Below are 17875 nucleotides of genomic sequence, written 5' to 3'. Positions count from 1 at the left end.
GTGCCATCACAGCTTTCATCGGATCCAGGGGTGCAAGTACCAACATGCATGCTGAGCCCACTATATACTTCTGCTGGAGCCAAATGGCAACTGGTAGGCGCTATATAAGAAGACTCAGTTTTATACTGACTTTAAAACCAGCCTCCAGGGCAGACTAACTGGTCAGGTGTGCATGACTGCATGGAGATCGCCACGCCTCCAATATATACTACAAAGAAAAAAATGTGGGGGGTTCAGTCAGCTATTCAGAAATGCTATTGCATTTGTGTTTTTACGTTTGTATCTGTATTTCGCCATAGCAATGTGCACCTGCATACAGGGTTGTGCTGACTGAATCCCCCACATTTTTTTCTATAAAAATATCACATGACCTAACCCCTCAGATGAACAATGTAAAAAATTAAAAATTAAAACTGTGCTAAATAAACAATTTTTTGTCACCTTACATCACAAAAAGTGTAATAGCAAGCGATCAAAAAGTCATATGCACCCCAAAATAGTGCCAATCAAACCTTCATCTCATTCCATAAAAAGTGAGACCCTACCTAAGATAATCGCCCAAAAACTGAAAAAACTATGGGTCTCAGAATATGGAGACACTAAAACATGATTTTTTTTAGTTTAAAAAATGATATTATTTTGCAAAACTTACATAAATAAATAACAAGTATACATATTAGGTATCATCGCGTCCGTATCGACCGGCTCTATAAAAATATCACATGACCTAACCCTTCAGATGAACACCGTAAAGAATTTAAAATAAAAACTGTGCTAAATAAACCATTTTTTGTCACCTTACATCACAAAAAGTGTAATAGCAAGCGATCAAAAAATTACATGCACCCCAAAATAGTGCCAATAAAACCGTCATCTCATCCCGCAACAATCATACCCTACCCAAGGTAATCGCCCAAAAACTGAAAAAATTATGGCTCTCAGACTATGAAAACACTAAAACATGTTTATTTTTGCTTCAAAAAATGAAATCATTGTGTAAAACTTACATAAATTTAAAAAAAGTATACATATTAGGTATCGCCACATCCATGACAACCTGGTCTATATAAATATCACATGATCTAACCTGTCAGATTAATGTTGTAAATAACAAAAAATAAAAACTATGCCAAAACAGCTATTTCTTGTTATCTTGCCTCACAAAAAGTGTAATATAGAGCAACCAAAAATCGCGTACCCTAAACTAGTACCAAGAATACTGCCACCCTATCCCGTAGTTTCTAAAATGGGGCCACTTTTTTGGAGTTTCTACTCTAGGGGTGCATCAGGGGGGCTTCAAATGGGCCATGGTGTAAAAAAAAACAGTCCAGCAAAATCTGCTTTCCAAAAACCGTATGGCATTCCTTTCTTTCTGCGCCCTGCCATATGCCCGTACAGTAGTTTACGGCCACATAAACTGTTTCTGTAAACTACAGAATCAGGGCCATAAATATAGAGTTTTGTTTGGCTGTTAACCCTTGCTTTGCAAAAGTAAAAAAAAAAAAATTTAATTTAAAATCTGTCAAAAAAGTGAAATGTTATCTTTATTTTCCATTAATTCTTGTGGAACACCTAAAGGGTTAACAACGTTTGTAAAATCAGTTTTGAATACCTTGAGGGGTGTAGTTTCTTTGATGGGGTAACTTTTATGGAGTTTCTACTCTAGGGGTGCATCAGGGGGGCTTGCTTTGTAACTGGAAAAAAATTATTAAAATGGAAAATCTGCCAAAAAAGGGAAATCTTGAAATTGTATCTATATGTTCCATTAATTCTTGTGGAACACCTAAAGGGTTAACAAAGTTTGTAAAATCAGTTTTTGAATACCTTGAGGGGTGTAGTTTATAGAATGGGGTCATTTTTGGTTGGTTTCTATTATGTAAGTCTCGCAAATTGGGTTTTTGAAAATTTCTGCAAAATTTCAAAATTTGCTTCTAAACTTCTAAGCCTTGTAACTTCCCCAAAAAATAAAATATCATTCCCAAAATGATCCAAACATGAAGTAGACATATGGGGAATGTAAAGTAATAACTATTTTTGGAGGTATTACTATGTATTATAGAAGTAGAGAAATTGAAACTTGAAAATTTGCAATTTTTTACAAATTTTGGGTACATTTGGATTTTTTTTATAAATAAAAAAGATTTTTTTTTAACTTCATTTTACCAGTGTCATGAAGTACAATATGTGACAAAAAACTTTCTCAGAATTGCCTGGATAAGTCAAAGCATTTTAACGTTATCAGCACTTAAAGTGACACTGGTCAGATTTGCAAAAATTGGCCAAGTCCAGAAGATGAAATAGTGGCGAGTCATTAAAGGGTTAAATTTGACAGATAACAGAAGACTGTATAAAATATAATGTCCTTTTAAATGTCCCACCGCTCTTGTAACCTATCTGTGATTCCTGTTGGATCATGCGCCGTTCACATGACCACTGCAGTCAATCACTGGCATCAGTGGGTGCATTCCATTCATGCAACATGACTACTCAGTGTAAAAGATCTCCTGGCACCCCGACCGGGTACCTCCATTAATGGATGCTCCCAGTGCCTCCCGAGGACTCCAAGCACTCCACTTGACACTGATACCACCACAGGAACTGGGAACAGGAACAGCTCTTATAAGAGCTAGGAGTAATAGCCAGGGGAGTATACACGTATAGCAATCCACACACATGAGGCGAGGCTCTATGTTGAATGTAAAATAGCAACTCTTTATTTGAACACACATCATTGATTTATACCCATCTTCCAACAAGGTTACCACCCACAGGGTTTTGTAAAAACAGCCAATCACATGCATTTACAGTACTGACACCTTCCCAGCAATTGTACACAAAACCCCCTTCCCTCTGTCTGTAACGCAATCAACAAAATACAATGAGCATTGTCTTTGACGCAATTAACTAACACACTGGCATTGTTTGAGACGCAATTAACAAAATACAATTACCAAACGTAATGGGCTGACTAAATCACTCACAGACAGAAACCACACATTTTTCCCAAAACACAGAAAATACCTCAAACCCCCACATATTCCCATAATGTATACATCCATTGATAGCTTTGATCTGGGTAAACAACATATCCAAAAATCACCCAGATCCGAGCAGGGGTTCCCGAATTCCATGGAAGTCACATTTGGCTGGCTGCAAGCATGGCTTTCCTGCCCAAAACAGTTCCACAGATTTAAGCTGTGCGGCCGGTCTACCTTCTCCTTCAAAGTTAGTATGGGCCATAATCCTGAGGCTGGCAAACAGGCCCCTCCAAAACCCAGTGGCGAGGTTGGTTTCGCCACACTCAGGCAAGTAATTGGCTACATTAGTAACGAGAATGATTGGAGTGAGGATTGGAGGCCCTAAAAAAAGTAAGCAAGGTTATTTTCTTAATTTTTTACCAACATTAATTACATAGAGATAGTAGAAATGGCAGTTCCTCAGCTGTTTTCCAATAATTATTGAATCTTCCAGAATATAGTGAGAATATTCAATTGTAACTTTTATTTCATATCCCATAAAAAAAAACTATAATATATATAGTCCAACTAACATTAATTTTCTATTTCTTCAGATTGTTAGGGAAGGATATTTAGCCAGCAAATCAGCAATGTATTCTATGGGTACCCTACTATAGTGCTTAGTGTCTCACTGAGTGTACAGTTGTGGCCAAAAGTTTTGAGAATTACATAAATATTGGAAATTGGAAAAGTTGCTGCTTAAGTTTTTATAATAGCAATTTGCATATACTCCAGAATGTTATGAAGAGTGATCAGATGAGTTGCATAGTCCTTCTTTGCCATGAAAATTAACTTAATCCCAAAAAAACCTTTCCACTGCATTTCATTGCTGTCATTAAAGGACCTGCTGAGTAGAGATGTTGCGAACATAAAATTTTCCGTTTGCGAATGGCGAACGCAAATTTTTGCAAATGTTCGCGAACGGGCGAACCGGGCAAACCGCCATTGTTTTCAATGGGCAGGCGAATTTTAAAACCCACAGGGACTCTTTCTGGCCACAATAGTGATGGAAAAGTTGTTTCAAGGGGACTAACACCTGGACTGTGGCATGCCGGAGGTGGATCCATGGCAAAACTCCCATGGAAAATTACATAGTTGACGCAGAGTTGGATTTTAATCCATAAAGGGCATAAATCACCTAACAATCAAATTTTTTTTTGAACAACATGGTTTAAAACATCCAGTGTGTGTGTATCGATCAGGTAGTGTAAGGGTTACGCCCGCTTCACAGACGTTGACAGACCAAACTCCCCATTTAATGCACCGCAAACCATCGCAAACAGTCCATTTGCCCAACCGCAAACTTCCTATTTGCACAAGGTTGGATACCAAGCTAGCCATGTCTTGTTGATGTCATTGAAGGTTTCTTCCTCCGCCCAGCCACGTACAACACCAAGGGTCCCGGAAAGGTGAATTGAATTGATTTTTCGAATGGGGAGATGGTTAAAAAATTGCTGGCTCCCTCCCCTTTGTTTGAATCCACGCCACGGTCACTGCGTCTCCGCCATGCAATTTACTGTCCCACCCGATATGAGTGCTATTTTCTGTAGTTCTCTCTTCTCATCAGTTTAATCCCTTTTACGTCCCCAATCTGGGGTCCATTTATTAAATAGATTTTACGAACGGGGAGATGGTTAAAAAATTGCTGGCTCCCTCCCCTTTGTTTGAATCCACGGTCACTGCGTCTGCGCCGTGCAATTTACTGTCTCACCCGATATGAGTGCTATTTTCTGTAGTACTATTCTCATCAGTTTAATCCCCGTTACGTCCCATATCAGGGTGGGATTGCCTTTTGTGAAAAAAATTTAGGCCGGGTATCTTTGACTGCCTTCACAGTGACAGACCAAACTCTGATACACCAAACTGAATTGTTTTTAGGAACCGGGAGATGGAAAAAGCAGCTTGGTCGGTCCTCTTACTCCCAAGTTGGGGCACTGCGCATGCACGGAGCAATGTGCTGTGACACCCTATATGAGTGGTGTCTTAACTAGTCCTATTCCTATCAGTTTAATCCCTGTTACGTCCCCTATCCAGGGACTTGTGTCGAATTGATTATCCATTGTCGAATTAACGAACCAATACGACATCCTGGAATAATTTAGTTCTGAGCTTTGTACTTGATTTGTATTGAAATTGTTGGGGATTTTTTAAATTGTCTGCATTATTTCTATTAGACTATTAAGAGACCTTATTGTGATTTTTTTTAATTTTATTATTAAAAACCCACCCATACAACTTAAAAAAAGAGAAATAATAAAATGTAAGTTTTTTTCTATGAAAAAACATCCAGCCGCCCGATCGCTTTTGGTCTGATCATAATGAAGCAACGGCCTTATCATCTGGGGTGTGGTAACATTTCCAACACACTCAGAGGTGATGATCGCTTCATTGTGATACGCAAGCCCCTTCACCACAACAAGGTAACGATCACGAAAGGGGAATTGACACTTGTATGTGCCTTTTTTTTGTTTTGTTTTTGCAGTAACAGTGCAGCACCAGAGGCCAGAAAAATTAGGCATGTACACATTCCTGAAAAACAATGTTATTGTTGCAGTTGCTGTTTTAGCAGCAGCCGGAAAAATTAATGTTTTCAAGGCAGAAAGGTGACTAAAACATTGCGGCTTGAACACTAGTTGGTGGCGGAGAATTCACGAAAGTCATCCGGTATGCAGACATTAAATACAGCAGCGTGGGGACCATTTTGAGGCCAAGGCATGTCAGACCTTTTGTTAGTTAAACGTATCCTCTACTGTCAGTCCCTTCGGGATCCATGCCTCATTCATCTTAATGAAGGTGAGGTAATCAACACTTTTTTGACCAAGGCGACTTCTTTTGTCAGTGACAATGCCTCCTGCTGCACTGAAGGTCATTTCTGACAGGACACTTGAAGCGGGGCAGGCCAGAAGTTCTATCGCAAACTGGGATAGCTCAGGCCACAGGTCAAGCCTGCACACCCAGTAGTGAAGGGGTTAATCGCTCCTCAGAGTGTCGATATCTTCAGTTAAGGCGAGGTAGTCTGCCACCTGTCGGTCGAGTCGTTCTCTAAGGCTGGATCCCGAAGGGCTGTGGCGATGTGTAGGACTGAAAAAGCTCTGCATGTCCTCCATCAACAACACATCTGTAAAGCGTCCTGTCCTTGCCGCTGTGGTCGTGGTAGGAAGAGGATTACTTTGACCTCTTCCCCAGTTAAATTCCCGTTGTGCTGTGACATCCCCCTTATAAGCTGTGTAAAGCATATTTTTTTGTTTGGTTTTGAACTGCTGCATCCTTTCTGATTTCCGGTAATTTGGTAACATTTCCGCCACTTTCTGCTTATACCGGGGGTCTAGTAGCGTGGCCACCCAGTTGCTGAGCTACTCATTTCCCGTTCCTCCTCCTCACTGATGTCATTGACTGTCTATTCTTCCCCCCAGCCACGTACAACACCACGGGTCCCAGATAGGTGACAACAACGAGCACCTGGGATGCCTGCTGTGGTTGGTGTTCCTCCTCCTCAAAGCCACATTCCTCCTCTGACTCCTCTTCCTCATACTCCTCTTGCAGCGTTGCCGCAGGTCCGGCAAGCGATGATGACAAGGCTGTTTCTGGTGGTGATGGTGACCACAACTCTTCCTATTCACGCTCATCTACAGCCTGATCCAGCACTCTTCGCAGGGCACGCTCCAGGAAGAAAACAAATGGGATGAGGTCGCTGATGGTGCCTTCGGTGCGACTGACTAGGTTTGTCACCTCCTCAAAAGGACGCATGAGCCTACAGGCATTGCGCATGAGCGTCCAGTAACGTGGCAAATAAATTCCCAGCTCCGCAGAGGCTGTCCTAGCACCCTGGTCATACAAATACTCGTTGACGGATTTTTCTTGTTGGAGCAGGCGGTCAAACATTAGGAGTGTTGAATTCCAACGTGTCAGGCTGTCGCAAATCAAGCGCCTCATTGGCATGTTGTTTCGGCGCTGAATGTCTGCAAAGTGCGCCATGGCCGTGTAGGAATGCCTGAAATGGCCACACACCTACCTGGCCTGCTTGAGGACGTCCTGTAAGCCTGGGTACTTAGACACAAAGCGTTGTACGATGAGATTCAACACATGTGCCATGCACGGCACATGTGACAACTTGCCCAAATTCAATGCCGCCAACAAATTGCTTCCATTGTCACACACCACTTTGCCGATCTCCAGTTGGTGCGGGGTCAGCCACTGATCCACCTGTACGTTCAGGGCGGACAGGAGTGCTGGTCCGGTGTGGCTCTCTGCTTTCAGGCAAGACAACCCCAAGACAGCTTGACACTGTCGTATCCGGGATGTGTAATAGCCCCTGGGGAGCTGGGGGGGTTCGGTTGATGTGCAGCCAGACGCCACAGCAGAAGAGGACTCAGCCGAGGAGGTTATGGAAGAGGATGGAGTAGGAGGAGTAGAGGAGGTGGCAGTAGGCCTGCCTGCAAGTCGTGGCGGTGTCACCAACTCCGCTGCAGAGCCACGCATTCCATGCTTGGCAGCCGTCAGCAGGTTGACCCAAAGTGCAGTGTAGGTGATATACCTGCCCTGACCGTGCTTTGCAGACCAGGTATCAGTGGTCAGATGGACCCTTGCCCCAACACTGTATGCCAGAGATGCCATGACTTCCTTTTCAATCACTGAGTAGAGGTTTGGAATTGCCTTATTAAAAAAAAAATTTGTCCGGGTACCTTCCACTGTGGTGTCCCAATAGCGACAAATTTTTTGAAGCCCTCAGACTCCACCAGCTGGTATGGTAAAAGCTGGCGGGCTAAGAGTTCCGTCAAGCCAGCTGTCAGACGCCGGGCAAGGGGGTGACTCTGTGACATTGGCCTCTTATGCTCAAACATTTCCTTAACAGACCCCTGACTGTGGGCAGATGAGATGGAACTGCTCAAGGTGAGAGGCGGAGTCGCGGGTGGTTGAGAGGGGGCAAGGAGGACAGCAGTGGTTGATGTGGCTGAAGAAGCTGGACCAGGAGGAGGATGGTGGCTTTGAGCTTGTGTGCTGCTTCTACTTGTCATCATGTGTTGATCCCATAGGCGTTTGTGATGTGCGATCATGTGCCTTCGCAAAGCAGTTGTACCTAGGTGGGTGTTGGATTTCCCACGACTCCGTTTCTTTTGGGACATGTTGCAAATGGCATCGCTGTTGTCAGAGGCAGGCACACAAAAAAATGCCACACTGCTGAGCTTTGCAATGACGGCATTCTGGTGGTGGCAACAGCATGCGTTAATTGGCGTGCTGTCTGGCTGACCCCGGGTGCCGATACATGCTGTCTGACTGTGCCACTTCTCCTTGCGACGACCTCCCCCTGCTTCCAACTCGTCTCCTCCTTCTCTCTGTTCTCTGTCTCCCCTTCTGAACTTTCCCCCTCTTCTTCTTCTCTTCGAGCAGGCATCCAAGTGGCATCCACGGACACATCGTCTTCATCAACCGCTTCACTTGTATCTGGCACCTCAGCAAAGGAAGCAGCAGCGGGTACAACATCATCATCACACTGTACGTCCATGTGTGTAATGCTGCCTGACTGAGACATATCCCTGTTATCTACATCCCCTGGCAATAATGGTTGCGCATCACTAATTTCATCCAACTGATGTGTAAATAACTCCTGGTGGTGACCAAAGCTGAGCTGGAGGAGGATGGTGCGTCAAGGTTCTTAGCGGAAGCTGTTGAAGATTGGGTGTCCTGTGTAAGCCAGTCAACTATTTTCTCAGAATTTTTTGTGTTCAGGGTACGTGGCCTCTGAACACTGGGCATTATTCCAGGGCCAGTGGAAATCACAGCACCACGAACACGACGGCCCCTGCGGCGTGGCCTGCCTCTGCCTGTCATTTTTTATTAGATAAGTGTTACTATGCGTGCAAGGTACTGTGCCACTCTATATAAGTGGTGGGCAGTAGGCACAGTACAGTCTGTGTGGGCCTGGCTGACACACACGGGTTTGCTAATGTGATTAGATCACAGTTAAATTTTAAATATAATTTTTTTTTCTGAAAGGTATTTGGGCGAATGACACCCTGTAACGATATGAGTGCAGGCCTAACCAGCCACTAGCCAGTGGACACAATAGAGTATGTGTGGGCGCCTGACACACACGGGCTTGCTAATGTGATTAGATCACAGTTCAATTTTAAATAAAAAAACATTTTCCTGAAAAGTATTTGGGCGAATTACTTGCTAATGTGATTAGATCATAGAAAAATATTATATCGAATTTTTTTTATCTGCAAGGTATTTTCTGTCACACACTGTATGAATGGTGTGCACGTGCTGTCTATGACTGAGCCTGCAGCCTCTCACACACGGGCAGCCAGGCAACTGCAATATATATATATCTGGAAAAAAAAAAAAGCAAACTGATGTACCAGCCCTGAAAAGAGCTTTTTGGGGTGCTGTCTGGATGCTGTCCTTACAGCAGATGAGTCTGTGGACACAGAACAATGCCCTAGCTAACGCTTTCCCTATTGAATCAGCAGCAGCTACACTCTCCCTCCTCTCTCTGTTAATGCAGATTCTGAATGAATCTAAAATGGATGCTGTCCTGGAGGTGGGAGGGTCTGGGAGGGAGGGTCTGCTGCTGATTGGCTGGAATGTGTCTGCTGACTGTGAGGTAGAAGGTCAAAGTTTACTCAATGATGATGTATAGGGGGCGGACCGAACATCGCATATGTTCGCCCGCAGCGGCGAACGCAAACAAGCTATGTTCGCCGGGAACTATTCGCCGGCGAATAGTTCGGGACATCACTACTGCTGAGATCATTTTAGTAATTGTCTTGTTAACGCAGGTGAGAATGTTGATGAGCACAAGGCTGGAGATCATTATGTCAGGCTGATTGGGTTAAAATGGCAGACTTGACCTGTAAAAAGGAGGGTGATGCTTGAAATCATTGTTCTTCCATTGTTAACCATGGAGACCTGAAAAGAAACGCGTGCCATGTATGTAACATCACTGCCTCACCCAGTTCCCTCCGACATACAGTCTCATGTAAATAACATCACTTCCTCCCACAGCCACCTCTAACATACAGTCATATTTAAATAACATAATCCCCTCCCACAGCTGCCTTCAACATACAGTCCTATGTAAATAACATCACCCTTTCCCAGCCCCCTCCAACATTCAGTCCCATGTAAGTAGCATCACTCCCTCCCAAAAGCCACCATTCAATATACAGCCCCATGTAAATAACATCACTCCCTCCCTGGCCCCTCCAGCATACAGTCCCATGTAAATAACATTACTCCCTCCTACAGCCACCATCAACATACAGTTCCATGTAAAAACCATGACCCCCTCCCCTGAGGACGGCAATACAGTTGTATCTAGCTAGCAGGCAGGACATTCGGGGCCTGGGACAAAACATCAGGCCCAGGCCCGAATGTTTTAAACTACTGTAGCAACGCCCCTGCATAGCGGATCAAGCTAACATTTTCATTTTGGTACAATTTATGCCAAAATCTAGGTGCACTCATATTAGTAGATGTAGGTCAATGCACTTTAAAGTTTTTTTCTCTTTGTTTCAGATGTCAGATCACACAGAAGTAATGCAAGGCATAAAGATGTTCAGCGGCGTACGCTACCCTGTTCTTACTCCAAATATCCAAGGGTTTCAAACTGCAGTAAGTATTACAGGCAGGTAGTTAATATCAACTTGTCTTCTTTCTTTCCTTGTAATGTATGTAATATTCCATGATTATGGCATAACTGAGATGACCCTCAAATGTATTATGGATAATAAATATTGCCTTCTATATTCCAGAAAGTGTATGTGAACCGTTACAAGGAAATGCTAGAAAAAATTCCCACTGACTACTATGACCTCCCCCCACCTCCCCCGCCCCCAAACACACACCAATTGCCTGGATAAAGTTTCAGCAGAAGCCTTTGTCTCCAGTTGGCTCTGTTCAACATGGGTTGACCATGCAGTCTCTGAAGGCTAGGCGGTTTTCCAGTAAGCAAGAGATCAAGGTGCAATCAATTGTTAGCAATCAACTTGATGTTATAGTGGTTTGACATTGGAGACATATACAGTATATGTGCAGTGGAGCCTGACAGGGGAGAGTGAGAGGACAGGACAGGAGTGGTGGTGTGGATGGTGGTAGTAGTACACATGGTGGCCATGGTCTTCTGTTGTGCTCCCTGGGCCAGTGCACAGTAAAGAGAAGGGTGTACTATTTCTTCCCCTCGGGACACACCTGCACAATGTAAAATGTAGTTCCCAGGTTAGAACAGTGCATCTGCCAGGACCTGTGATGACATCATCTTCAACATCACAGGTCCTGCAGGATCTAGCAAAGGAACTGCACCAAAAATGGTGTAGTTCCTAGGTTTAAAAGGTACATCTACCAGGACCTGTGATGACATCATCACAGGTCCTTCAATCCCTAACAGCAAGTATTAAAAGTTCACAATCAGCTTTGCATTGATCCATACAGACTGGAATGGAGTGGTAAGAGGAGGTCCTTGTTGTGGTAGATCTAGGGTCAGTCAAGTGATGATCGATCCATGTGTTCCAGGTGAAGGACATTGATGGAGGAAAATGACAGAAGCCAGCACACAGGTTAAAATCTGCCATGTTCCCAAATTGGGAGTGTCCTAGGCCCTTTATTTATACCTATTACAAGGGTGTAGCCTCTTAAAATATTGATTGGTTTACAAATATTCCAACAATAACTTATGATTGATACACAAAATAATACTTCTAATTGGTTAGAACTGAATCCATCTATTGAATGGTTAGTATCCTATGAGCTTCCTATTTTCTACTAACAGGTTAATTGCTGAGACCATGCTTCTTTAGCAAGAAATGCATATTGGCTACTTAGCACTTACAAACCTTATCTTATTTCAACACACATTACTAACTTTTAAAATTTAAGCTTACACATCATTGTCATCTTTTTATGGTGCACACAGAAATTGAACTCAAGTCTATCTGTAAAATGGAGTCTCAGAAAAGCTGAGCATCTCCCCAACATTTCCCTCCTCTTGTTTCAATTTCTGAAGGCACTGAAGAATCTCTTCTGTTTCCTCTGAAGGCTCCATTGTATCATTTGTGTATCTAACTACTAACCTACCTAAGCAAACAAATGACACATTAGACAGCCCGTATATCACAGAGTATACAGATAAGCTGCATAGACCATGCGATGCAAGCATCAATTCCTATCTGCCAAAGATGTGCCTCCATCCGAACTTCTACTTAGGTCCCGGAGCTACTTAATACAGATCAGAACACCACTATAGTGTCTCCATGCTGTTGAGAGTGTGCAGAGCTTGTGTGATCCTTAGGGTCTTCAGTATGTGGCCCATTATCTCACCAGTGAAGTGAGTTCCTCTGTCTGACTTTATCACCTCTGGAATACCATATCTGCAGACTACTTCTGACAATATTTTCTTAGCAGTGTTTTTGTCTGTAGCCGTAGTTGCTGGCTAGGCTTCTGGCCAACCTGAGAATACACCAATAGCTACAAGGACATACTCATATGTGCCCACCTTGGGTAGCTGTATGTAATCCATCTGCACTCTTTGAAACTGGTACAAAGGTTTGGGAGTGTGTTTCTTGGGGGTCTTTATGAACCTCCCAGGGTTATGTCTGGCACATGTAAGACAACCCTGAACCAACTTTTCAAAGAGGGTCTGAATTCCAGGGGCAAACCAATGTTCTAACACTAGTGCACTCACAGCTCCTTTTGACAAATGAGTAGGGCTATGTGCAAAATTGGCCATCATTGGATACAAACTCAGAGGCAAACATGTTCTGCCATTTACCTGCCAGAGCTCTCCTGCCTTTGTGGCCCCTGCCTCTATTTATACCTTTTTGTCTTGAGGCGTTAGCTGAGCCTATAGTTCTTGCAAGAGCAATAAGTCTGGCATAGTTGGCAAAGACATCGTCCGGAATGGCAGACCGGCTGCTTGTTTGGCTGCTTGGTCTGCTCAAGCATTTCCCATGTCTAGTGGATCATCTTTCTTCACGTGGGCTGGTACTTTAATAATGGCTACCTCTGTGGGCAGCTCTAGGGCCTCTATGAGGCTCTATACTGCTTCTGAATTCTTAATTGGTTTGCCTGATGAAGTCAGAAATCCCCTCGTTTTCCAGATAACACTAAAGTCATGTGCTACCTCGAAAGTATACCTGGAATCTGTGTAACCATTTATTCTCAGTCCCTTACCCAATATACATGCATCAGTGAGTGCCTTCAATTCCGCCTCCTGTGCAGAAGCACAGGATGGGAATGTTTTTTGTATAATTACCTCTTGGATTACCGCATACCCGGTGACAAAGTGTCCTTGTTCATCATTCCACCATCTGGAGCCATCTACAAAATACATCAGGGTTAGTTAATGGTGTTTCAGTAACATTTGGTAAGCCTTTTGCAATCATCAATTCATGACAGTTATGATTTGCAATTGGATCAGACATTTCTACTACTCCCACTTCCCCCTCCTCTTCTAAATCCACTGGCAACAAAGTAGCTGAATTTAGAACTGCATATCGCTGTAAGGTAATGTGGGGACTGAGTAGTGTCATCTCATATTTTATGATTCTGACTTGAGGCAAATGTTTAATCTTGGAGGGGTGTAGTAGTTCAGCAACTGAATGTGGTACTTGTAATTTAAGAGGGTGTTGTAGTACCAAGTCTTCTGTTTTTAGCACTAATTCAGATGCTGCAGCAAAAGCTCTGAAACATGTGGGTAGTGCTCTGGCAATACTATCCAAAATGGTAGAATAGTATGCTATGGGCTGCATACGGTCCCCGTATTTTTGTGTCAGTACACCTGAGGCAAATCCCCCTTGCTCATGACAATACAATATAAAAATGTGTTTGTAATTAGGGATATATATATATATATATATATATATATATATATATACACAATATAAGAAGAATAACTGATAGCAGCTAGGCCAAGAAGCTAGGAAAATGAAAGCAAGTCACCTCCTATAGCATCCCTAACTCCTCACCATATGAGTGGACCCCGATGGTAGGACGGCTCATACCCTAGAAACCTGGACCCTGAGTTGCCCATTTTGTGTCTTGTGGTACGCCAGCACAAGCTGCGACCAAGTGCATTTAACCCTCAATGGTGTGGTTGTTTTTTGGCTAAAGCCTACATCGGGGTTAAGCTGTCACACCAAGTGCATTTAACCAGCAATAGTCTGTTTATTTTTTGGCCATATACTACATCAGGGGCAAGCTGCGCCTGTCACCAAGTGCATTTAACCCTCAATGGTGTGGTTGTTTTTTGGCTAAAGCCTACATCAGGGTGAAGCTGTCACACCAAGTGCATTTAACCAGCAATAGTCTGTTTATTTTTTGGCCATATACTACATCAGGGGCAAGCTGCGCCCGTCACCAAGTGCATTTAACCCTCAGTAGTGTGGTTGGTCAAGCTGTCACACCAAGTGCATTTAACCAGCAATAGTCTGTTCATTTTTGGGCCATATACTACATCAGGGGCAAGCTGCGCCTGTCACCAAGTGCATTTAACCCTCAGTAGTGTGGTTGGTCAAGCTGTCACACCAAGTGCATTTAACCAGCAATAGTCTGTTCATTTTTTGGCCATATACTATATCAGGGGCAAGCTGCGCCCGTCACCAAGTGCATTTAACCCTCAGTAGTGTGGTTGGTCAAGCTGTCACACCAAGTGCATTTAACCAGCAATAGTCTGTTCATTTTTTGGCCATATACTACATCAGGGGCAAGCTGCGCCTGTCACCAAGTGCATTTAACCCTCAGTAGTGTGGTTGGTCAAGCTGTCACACCAAGTGCATTTAACCAGCAATAGTCTGTTCATTTTTTGGCCATATACTACATCAGGGGCAAGCTGCGCCCGTCACCAAGTGCATTTAACCCTCAGTAGTGTGGTTGGTCAAGCTGTCACACCAAGTGCATTTAACCAGCAATAGTCTGTTCATTTTTTGGCCATATACTACATCAGGGGCAAGCTGCGCCTGTCACCAAGTGCATTTAACCCTCAGTAGTGTGGATGGTCAAGCTGTCACACCAAGTGCATTTAACCAGCAATAGTGTGGTTATTTTTTGGCCATATCCCAGTCTAATTCTGTCACTAAATCCATACCGGTCACCCAGCGCCTAAATACTAGGCCTCAAATTTATATCCCGCTAAATCTGTCGATACCGCTGTACTGTTCTGGCTGGGCAAGTTATTTAGTGTCCGTCAAAGCACATTTTTTGTTCTGGGTTGAAATACAATTCCCAATTTAGCAATTTCATAATTTAGTGGTTTCTGCTGTATCAGAGCTATTTGAAATCTATCCCTAAAAGGGTATATAATATTCAAGGTGCACATAGGGTCATTCAGAATAACTTCACACACACGCTACTGTGCATTTCCAAGTCTAATTCTGTCAGTAAATCCATACCGGTCACCCAGCGCCTAAATACTAGGCCTCAAATTTATATCCCGCTAAATCTGTCGTTACCGCTGTACTGTTGTGGCTGGGCAAGTTATTTAGTGTCCGTCAAAGCACATTTTTTGTTCTGGGTTGAAATACAATTCCCAATTTAGCAATTTCATAATTTAGTGGTTTCTGCTATATCAGAGCTATTTGAAATCTATCCCTAAAAGGGTATATAATATTCAAGGTGCACATAGGGTCATTCAGAATAACTTCACACACACGCTACTGTGCATTTCCAAGTCTAATTCTGTCAGTAAATCCATACCGGTCACCCAGCGCCTAAATACTAGGCCTCAAATTTATATCCCGCTAAATCTGTTGTTACCGCTGTACTGTAGTGGCTGGGCAAGTTATTTAGTGTCCGTCAAAGCACATTTTTTGTTCTGGGTTGAAATACAATTCCCAATTTAGCAATTTCATAATTTAGTGGTTTCTGCTGTATCAGAGCTATTTGAAATCTATCCCTAAAAGGGTATATAATATTCAAGGTGCACATAGGGTCATTCAGAATAACTTCACACACAGGCTACTGTGCATTCCCAAGTCTAATTCTGTCAGTAAATCCATACCGGTCACCCAGCGCCTAAATACTAGGCCTCAAATTTATATCCGGCTAAATCTGTCTTTACCGCTGTACTGTTCTGGCTGGGCAAGTTATTTAGTGTCCGTCAAAGCAAATTTTTTGTTCTGGGTTGAAATACAATTCCCAATTTAGCAATTTCATAATTTAGTGGTTTCTGCTGTATCAGAGCTATTTGAAATCTATCCCTAAAAGAGTATATAATATTCAAGGTGCACATAGGGTCATTCAGAATAACTTCACACACACGCTACTGTGCATTTCCAAGTCTAATTCTGTCAGTAAATCTATATTGGTCACCCAGCGCCTAAATACAAGGCCTCAAATTTATATTCAGCTGAATTTGAATACAATACATTGGGCCAAATAATATTTTTGTTGTTGTGGTGAACGATAACAATGAGGAAAACATCTAGTAAGGGACGCGGACGTGGACATGGTCGTGGTGGTGTTAGTGGACCCTCTGGTGCTGGGAGAGGACGTGGCCATTCTGCCACATCCACACGTCCTAGTGTACCAACTACCTCAGGTCCCAGTAGCCGCCAGAATTTACAGCGCTATATGGTGGGGCCCAATGCCGTTCTAAGGATGGTAAGGCCTGAGCAGGTACAGGCATTAGTCAATTGGGTGGCCGACAATGGATCCAGCACGTTCACATTATCTCCCACCCAGTCTTCTGCAGAAAGCGCACAGATGGCGCCTGAAAACCAACCCCATCAGTCTGTCACATCACCCCCATGCATACCAGGGAAACTGTCTCAGCCTCAAGTTATGCAGCAGTCTCTTATGCTGTTTGAAGACACCGCTGGCAGGGTTTCCCAAGGGCATCCACCTAGCCCTTCCCCAGCGGTGAAAGACATAGAATGCACTGACGCACAACCACTTATGTTTCCTGATGATGAGGACATGGGAATACCACCTCAGCATGTCTCTGATGATGACGAAACACAGGTGCCAACTGCTGCCTCTTTCTGCAGTGTGCAGACTGAACAGGAGGTCAGGGATCAAGACTGGGTGGAAGACGATGCAGGGGTCGTGCCACTGACTTTCACAGTTCGGAGGAAGAGGCAGTGGTGAGACCGAGCCAACAGCGTAGCAAAAGAGGGAGCAGTGGGCAAAAGCAGAACACCCGCCGCCAAGAGACTCCGCCTGCTACTGACCGCCGCCATCTGGGACCGAGCACCCCAAAGGCAGCTTCAAGGAGTTCCCTGGCATGGCACTTCTTCAAACAATGTGCTGACGACAAGACCCGAGTGGTTTGCACGCTGTGCCATCAGAGCCTGAAGCGAGGCATTAACGTTCTGAACCTGAGCACAACCTGCATGACCAGGCACCTGCATGCAAAGCATGAACTGCAGTGGAGTAAACACCTTAAAACCAAGGAAGTCACTCAGGTTCCCCCTGCTACCTCTTCTGCTGCTGCCGCCTCGGCCTCTTCTGCTGCTGCCGCCTCGGCCTCTTCTGCTGCTGCCGCCTCAGCCTCCTCCTCCGCCTCTGGAGGAACGTTGGCACCTGCTGCCCAGCAAACAGGGGATGTACCACCAACACCACCTCCGTCACCAAGCATCTCAACCATGTCACACGGCAGCGTTCAGCTCTCCATCTCACAAACATTTGAGAGAAAGCGTAAATTCCCACCTAGCCACCCTCGATCCCTGGCCCTGAATGCCAGCATTTCTAAACTACTGGCCTATGAAATGCTGTCATTTAGGCTGGTGGACACAGACAGCTTCAAACAGCTCATGTCGCTTGCTGTCCCACAGTATGTTGTTCCCAGCCGCCACTACTTCTCCAAGAGAGCTGTGCCTTCCCTGCACAACCAAGTATCCGATAAAATCAAGTGTGCACTGCGC

At 44.0% G+C, this 17875-nt stretch overlaps 1 protein-coding gene across 2 annotated transcripts in view; it reads left to right on the top strand.

Moving 5' to 3' along the window:
- Nucleotides 1–17875, top strand: part of HMGCLL1 (3-hydroxymethyl-3-methylglutaryl-CoA lyase like 1) — a 229495-nt gene that overhangs the window by 56813 nt on the left and 154807 nt on the right. For both annotated transcript variants that reach the window (XM_044291495.1, XM_044291494.1), the window contains one exon: nucleotides 10539–10634. In XM_044291495.1, coding sequence (XP_044147430.1) covers nucleotides 10539–10634 — 96 coding nt within the window. The remainder of the gene's footprint in view (nucleotides 1–10538; nucleotides 10635–17875) is intronic.

The sequence above is a fragment of the Bufo gargarizans genome, chromosome 4 (genome assembly GCF_014858855.1).
Source record: "Bufo gargarizans isolate SCDJY-AF-19 chromosome 4, ASM1485885v1, whole genome shotgun sequence".
NCBI classification, from domain to species: Eukaryota; Metazoa; Chordata; class Amphibia; order Anura; family Bufonidae; genus Bufo; species Bufo gargarizans.
The sequence above is the reverse complement of the archived record's forward strand: the minus strand, read 5'-3'. Positions and strand labels throughout refer to the sequence as shown.